Below are 7,743 nucleotides of genomic sequence, written 5' to 3' on the forward strand. Positions count from 1 at the left end.
TTTCTAATGGCAAACTCTGCTACAATTTATGTCCTGTAGGAAGAGTTTGCAGACTTGGAAAGGATCCTCATTATTTTTGAACTGACAAGCACTGCAACTCATGCATTCATGTTTGGCAGTCCCCAGAACCAAATGCTTCAGAGAGAAAGGGTGTCGTGCAAAGCCTTCAACAAAAGCATGCCTCATCTTCAGCTTCTTCAGTTAATGACCAGTTTCCAGCTGACATGTACGTGCCTACTAATATAACTGAAAGCATTATGTATGTTACTGTTTCATGTAGCAAAACAGAATGATATCCAGACCAGCCAGCAACTAGTACATGTCCCACTGTGGCTCAGCAAAAGCTTTAAACACAATTTCTCAGCTTCATTTAAAACAGAAAGCCTGACAGTATTTCAGGGAATATTCCTCTAAAAATCCACTTTCTCAATGAAAGCTCGTAAGCACCAGGGGAACAGGCACAGAGCACACTCAAAGCATCAGCTTTGAACATCTGGTTGTGTCTCTACTAGCACTTTCCTCTAATAGGAATGTTTTCCCAGATCCTGCCATTTGAATGTCTCCTGCTGGCAGTGCTTAAACCCCCAGGCCTTTGATCCATGAGTTCAGTACCAACATCCTTCCAATCCTTCAAGTTCTCAGCTGAGAATTCTCCAAAGGGGAGGATACACTATATGGAAATAAAATACTGAGTTTTTCCAGTTAAACCATTTCAGCCACCAAAATCTGCCTGTCCCAAACACACACCAAAAAATTCTTAGCAAGGCAAATACTCTCCTTTGACAAGTAAACAGCTGATGAAGACAAACAGGTCAGCAGCTAGCTGAGCAACATCCAGGGCCATTGCCCCGATGGTTTATTGGTCTTTGAATAATGTATCTCCTTCAAATAAGCCATATAGTTAAGAGGGAGAGAAAGAAGATATGGTGAACTTGTTACCTGTAGGAACATTCAGCCTTTATAAACCTTATTCTTATCTGATGTGTTCTGGATAAGATTTTTCCAGACTGTGTATAGTACTTGGACATGATCACTTGTGTGTTTTATTGCATGAACACTTACTCTGTAACACAAAAGAGCAATTGAATTCTGTACATGATTCATTTGTATTGCCTTCATCATATCCCATTACCGAAGCAGCAAATTCCTACTTGTCTGTAGGAGTTGATAGTGCCACCTTCTTTCCTTCTCCACAGACATAACTATGCAGAAGGTTGATCTAATGACTTAATGCTACTGAAAATCTTAAAATTTGCTCCCTAACCCAGGGCCACAAAACCCACCCCTTCATTTTACAGTAGCTCTGGCCCATATGCCTTTCTACAAGCCAGTTTTACACACTAATCCCACAGAAAACTACCTCCTCCATTTTTGTTAAGTTTGTTCTCTCGTTTTAGTGGGTTAAATCAGCTCATAGAAGTTTCCCAAGCAGCACAAACTGCATAAAGCCAGCAGCTTTCTGGGCAGAAACAGAATTCCCCACTTCCATCAGCAATGAGCCGATAACATGGCTCACCGCATCTTGAGAAAAGACACTGAGCCATCAGAACAATCATGTGAACATGCCTCATCTACAAAGTTTAAAACCAGATTAGCTTAACTCCCACTAAAGGTTCTTTCATCCACATCGACTTTGCACATGAGGAGACTTCATACCCTCAGTTTTGCAAGCTCATATGTTAAGGCAGCATCCTTCAACAGGAAAGTGGAAAGATCTTAAAAGAGCCACAAGCATTTTTGCAGTGATCATCCAACTGAAGCCCAGGAGGACGCAAAGCAATCACCGAAGACAGAATGCAAGCAGTGACTGGTGTAATGACTGTAACGCCAGGCTGAATGCAGAGAAAACCAAAAGGCACCAGATTTGGCAAGTAGAGGTAGGAGTGGTTTCCACACAAAGAACTTTATTTTCATAAATACAGCAGGAAAAAAGCAAACTTTTAAAGAAGGAGGGAAAAACAAAAGAGCTTTATGTCTATGTTTGATAAAAACACTTTCTCTAAGACACAAATCATTTACATTCTGATAACTCACATTCAAAAATAGAGAAAGGCAGCAGGGCATAACATTCAAATGAATACCTAGTAAAAGGTAGTAATGTATTTTTATTAATAATCAAGAATATAACACTGCAATATTTAATCTTGAATTTTTATATACAAATGCCATATCCTACGCAGCAATAATTCAAGACATATACACCATAAGAAGCACATACACTAATTTCTATCAAACTGAAAAAGTAGGAATTATATTTAAACAAAATCTCTTCCAAACTGGTAACGTAGAAAAACCACTGAGTGGTAAGCAAAAAAAAATAAACACTGAAATAACTGAAGAAAACTAGTTTAAAAAGAAATACAATTAACAAATAGAAATCACAATGTAGGATTACCTCTCTCCCAAATATCAAATAATTTATTTTGCTCTAAGGTAGATTACACAGCACACAGAAAAATTAATTATTTCAGTATAGTAATAAAATGCAGGCTTTTGAAATTTGGTCCATTTACATTTTGCTTATTACTTTAGCCTGCCATATCAGAAAGAAAAGGTGTGTCCCTCGATCTTTGGATATATAAACCAGAGAAATTACATTCTTCAGCACAAAAGCAAGATTTTGAGAAATCTGTGCATTTTTTTTTTGGTTAAGCATATGTAGTTTATTACTTTCATTCATGCAAAAGCTATGAATTAATCCCATTCCAGATGAGGATTTTACCATAAAATTTAAATAGTCAATTTAGTATAGAACAATGGGAAAAAAAATTAACCCACATAATATCTTGCTACTGAACCCTACTCAGTCAAAATCACCCTAACTTTTACACATTTGCCTTCTTAGACACAGGCCTAACAATTCATTCAGAAAAGCTAAAAGACATACAAATCTAAAAGAGAACAGATCTGAAAACTATGCTTATTTGCTTTTACGTAACAGGTTCAAACATTTATAAAGTTACATATAACCTCCAAAGAACACAGACACTAAATTGTTAAACAACCACTGCAGACCTGACAGTAATACTAAAGAAAAATGAGTAATATCACTATGCTTATATTTCCTAAAAATGTAAGTGCAAATCAGAAGTTGCAGTTCAAATGTGCAGAAAGCTTGAAATGAATAAAATAATTCAGGTGTATAACTATTAACATTCTGTGTTAGCCACATAATACATATAGATAGGAATTTTAACTAGGGAAAATTTTTTTTTTTAATGTAAGAAGAGATAAATTCAATGGGGTTATATATCTGAAGGAGCAGAGAATCTTCCAACATTCTGTCACTGCCAAATCGTGCCTCAGGCACTGTATTCAATTGGCAAGTAAATTTGCAAAGCAATCACCTGTACAATCACAAACAAAATATATTCACACTCTGAAGTTACAGAACCTTTCATCAACATCTCAAAGCATGTTACATGGAGCACATATTCTCTCCTTATTGTAGCAACAGACACAGAAGACCTGCCCAAACTCCCCCATCTCCACATCAATGTACTCGTTTTTAAGCAGAATCCATATTTCCCAGATTTGATGCTCATTCTCAGGACTCTATAGAACAATCGTCACCTATCATATTATATTAATTTGACATGTATTATAGTAGAATTATATATATATGTGAGAAATCCAGTTTGCAAAGATTACAAATGTATCAAGCTGCCAGTAAACAGTTCCTATATCTACATACGACGGTGCAAGTCAGTGGTGTCATAAAGGCACTTGTCTTTCACAGACAGTGTTGTCTTCTCTAATCAGTCAAAAATAGATCTAAAAATATTTATTTTAACATCCAAACTGGTTTTTATTCCTTAAAGTGGTGCAAATCATCATCTATAGAACATCATCATCATTAATTCAACATGAAAAAGCTAAGTGCAAAGTATCCATACTTATATATATCTTTATAATTAATTAATTTTAATGCCATGCTCTCAAAAAAATGCCAAAAAACATGCTACAGTAGAAATGTAATTGGCACTAGCAGCCACAAATAAAAAGGTAGGTGCATACAATAGTACAAGCAAGCTTATTTACTAAGTTACTAAAACGATGAGTTGCAAGGAGAGACATTTGCCACAAGTCTTTTCCAAGACATGCCTGAAGCCACACCTGACCAGTATGAAATAAATAACAGGCTTTTAGATCATTAGGGACATCTTTGTAGCTAGCTATGTGATTTTACAAAAATAATTCCAAAATGCTCATTCACGTCAAAGTGAATTCTGCTTCTGTTTTCACTGAATGTGAAAAGACAAGTCAAAACCAGATCTAACAACTGAGTTTAAAAAGACACCTAAGCAGCCACTAAAGTTCAGTGCAGTTTTCAGGGGTTTACAGATGGCAGTGTAAAATCCTCGATATCCCATTTATCTGGCCAGTATATATGTACAGATTTCCCTCTCCAAGTCTCAGTACCTTAAAGCAATAATTTGAAAGTTTCCACCAACAAAAGACTTGTTTTTGCAAATCAAAGGGCTCAGGTATTACAAAAAATAGACATAATTGGCTTTGCTATGTAAATGCTAATTTGCAGCTGGCATTATAGCTCCATTAAGTGAGAAATCTAAACACACAGAAAAGTGCGATAGATGGAATAAATCCAGTACAACCCAAAGGCCAGCAGGTTTTCTGCCCTTAATACTTTGTTGGAACAGCACATTAAGAGTATATTCAGACTGCTGTGAAGTTGCTGGATGGAGCCTCATGCTTGAATACTAATTTTCATGTCCAGTCTCCTCTAGTTTTGTCAGTACTGTACCACGAGGCAGTTTCTGCATCTTTGGAAAATCTTCATTCACTGAACATTATGCAAGGTTATTAAAACAAACCGGAAAAAAAAGAAGCCATTTGATCACGTATTAAGCTAATCCTTCAGAGAATTGCACTTCTTTGCTTATAGCAGTGACCAGAATTGCTGATGTGTACTGACAGTTGCCATGGCAAGTGGGTGACTGCGTGGGATAGCAGACATATAGCCAAGTCAACTGCTTATGCAATCTCTGTGATTTAAGCAAGCACAGAACACACCACTTTTATTATGTGCTGCCAGTGATCTGCATAATGTGCCGAAGGAAAAAATGTTGTTCTGTGTTAGGCCATGGCTGTTTCAGTATTCCCATTCATCTGTTTTCATGTCCAGATAGTAAAGAATATTCTGCGCAAGCTTTACTGCTTGCTTTCTGGCAGCCTTACACCGCTCGTCACCTTGTGGATCTACAGCATCAAGTGCTAGAAGTTGTTTTGTAAGAAGTTCTTCCAATCTCATGTAATTTTTATCTGTTCTGTTTCCATCAAATGAAATCACCTCCTGCTGAATTTGGGACAAGTTTCCAAGTACATTCCAAACTGCTTTATGAGACTGATGTTCGGCAGCAGTTTGCTCAGAATACATTTGCCTTTTTTCAAGGGCTTCTTTCAAATCAATATACGTTATAAGAGTTTGAACTTCTATTACTGCTCTTCTCCTGGCTTCTCTAATACAGGGGTTTTTGCCTGGACTCACCTCATCTAAGTGGGCAATTAATCCCTGTAATTCTGCTTTGGATCCCAAATACAAATCAGAAGCATTCTCTGTTTTTAAAAGTAAAGAATTAACTTCCTTCATTTTCTTGCGAATCTCTTCTATTTTCAGAATGGACTGATTTTGTGCCAAATCATAAGCGTGAGTAGAATTTGCTTCTTCTTCCAAGTCCAGGTATTTCTGCAACTTATTGATCTCTTCCACTACTTCCTTTCTGTAATTTCTTATTTCTGTGCGACCACAGACATCTAAAGCATCCAAATCAGCAATGAGGCCTGTAAGCACACAGGATAGATGCCTGCAGGTATCATTACTACTCACTCCCATTAGAAGCGCAATAAGAGTTCCTCTTGCTTTGTTCACATCACACATTACAGAGTTAATTTTGGAGACAGAAGGATGTGCATCATTAGAGAGTGGCAGGGACAGCTGTTGCTTTACACAGCTTTCTATAATCTCCTGAACAGCACATACTTTTGTCAGAGTGCGATATCTTGCTTTGCGTAGAGAAACTTTCCCTCCGGTTTTCACCTGGGTAAGCCTCAACACAATGTCCTGAATACCTTCTTCAAATTCGTCACTTATACAGTTACCTCCTTTGTAAAAAGGTGTAATCTCACGTTCCACAAGTGACTGCGCCTCCTTGAATATAGCCTCTATTTCCAGTCTGCGCGGATGGTTTGCATTTTGTTCCAGTTCCTTAAGCAGCCTCTCTGTTTCCTGAGCAGCTCGTTTTCTGGCTTGCTGAATATCTCCCTTTCCTTCAGTGTCTACAGAATCTATTTCAAAAAGCTGTTTAGTGAGACTTCTTTCTAATTTCTTGTAATCTCGATCAGTAGACAGACCACTGAAGACAACCACTTGTTGTTCAATCTCTTTGACTTCTTTCTGTATTTCATGCAACCGTTTTATGGATGGGTGTTGGTTACCCATATCCATTCTCTTCTTTCGTCCAGTTTCAGATGAACTACAAAGAAAGCGAGAACAAGACCTGCGATAAATAAAGCGCTATGCAACCACATGTCACAACTTTGACAACACCCTGAAGCACCTCAGCATTACAGCTATTTCAAATATCGCTAGCAATAGGAATAAACCACTTGGCTGACATTTCACAGCGACTCCTCTGTTGTTTCACACCTCTTTCTCTCACCCAGGCTGCAGGGGTGATGCTTTAGTTAGCACTCGACCGGCTCTTTGCATTTGCCCACAACCTTCAGCCCCCCCTTGCCCACCTGCCCTGCAGCTGAAGGCATCGCACAACAAACCCGACCCCCGCGGGTCAGAGGAAAAACAGCGGCAAAACCCGACCGCCGCCGGGGTGCCACAACCCCAGGGCAGGGCTGCCTTCCCCCGCACAGGCCCCACAGCCGAAGCTCCCCGCTCAGTTCCCGCCACCCCCGGCGGCCCCTCCAGGCCCCTGCACGGTAGCAACCTGGCCCCGGCGACGCGGCCCGCCGAAGCGGGGAGGGGAGGTGACAACGGGCCGCTCCGGGGGAGCCCGCGGGCACCCGAGGAGAGGCTCTCCCCCAACCGCCTCCCCCCGCAAACGCCCTCAGCGCCCGCAACGCTCCCCACCGGCTCCGGCCGCCTCACCCGCCGGCCGCCCCGGCCCAAGGACCCGCTGCCCGGCCCGGCGCTGCGCTGCGCCACGGGCCGAGCGGCAGCGAAGCCCAGGAGCCCCGCCCCGCGGCCGGGCGGCGGCGGGGGCGGGAACGGCGGGGCCGAGGGACGCGGCCCCATCCCCGGCGCCGCCCCCGACCGCAGCGCCGCGCTCCGCTCCCGGCGGCCTCGCCTTTGCGACACTGCCGTAAAGCGCCAGCCGCCGGCAGGAGGCGGGTGATGGCGGCTGCCCGGCTGCTGGCGCGGGGTGGCGGCTGCTGCCGCCGCCTCCTCCTTTCCTTCTCTTCCTCAGCCGCCGGCGGCCCCATGGCTCAGCGCGGGGAGCGGCAGGACAGCGCGGTAAATTCGGCCCGGAGGGGTGGGGGAGGCAGCTCTTGCGTCCCGGAGCCGCGGGGGAGGCCGCGAGGTTTCCCGCCCCTGCGGAGCCCTGAGGGGGGAGCGGGGGGGCCGGCCGGGCTGCCCCCGCGGTACCTCACAGCGCCGCTGGGCGGGCGCGGCCCGATAAAAGTCTGCGTTTCCTGCGGCCTCTCGTTACTTATTTAGTTTCCAGCGCCCCCGGTGTTGGTAAATACCCCGCGGGCCCTCCCGCGCCG

General features: G+C 42.7%; 1 protein-coding gene across 2 annotated transcripts; it reads right to left on the reverse strand.

The window, feature by feature from the left end:
* Positions 1-1,878: 1,878 nt before the first annotated feature.
* BAG5 (BAG cochaperone 5) lies at positions 1,879-7,474 on the reverse strand. 2 transcript variants are annotated; one of them, XM_074908745.1, is made up of 2 exons: positions 7,124-7,474; positions 1,879-6,494 (listed from the first exon to the last, which is right to left on the reverse strand). In XM_074908745.1, the coding sequence occupies exons 1-2, from the start codon at positions 7,456-7,458 to the stop codon at positions 5,114-5,116; spliced, it is 1,716 nt and encodes a 571-aa protein (XP_074764846.1). In that variant the 5' UTR covers positions 7,459-7,474; the 3' UTR covers positions 1,879-5,113. The 2 variants fall into 2 exon arrangements, with proteins under 2 accessions (XP_074764846.1, XP_074764847.1); XM_074908746.1 differs by having other exon boundaries at positions 7,106-7,229.
* Between the last annotated feature and the right edge of the window lie 269 nt (positions 7,475-7,743).

This window comes from Athene noctua, chromosome 6 (assembly GCF_965140245.1).
Source record: "Athene noctua chromosome 6, bAthNoc1.hap1.1, whole genome shotgun sequence".
NCBI lineage: Eukaryota > Metazoa > Chordata > Aves > Strigiformes > Strigidae > Athene > Athene noctua.

Coding starts and splice junctions, on each gene's coding strand:
- BAG5 (XM_074908745.1), bottom strand. CDS start 7,458: ATGGGGCCGCCGGCGGCTGAGGAAGAGAAGGAAAGGAGGAGGCGGCGG. Junction 6,495..7,123: donor TGGGCCGGGGCGGCCGGCGG/GTGAGGCGGCCG, acceptor CTTTCTTTGTAG/TTCATCTGAAACTGGACGAA.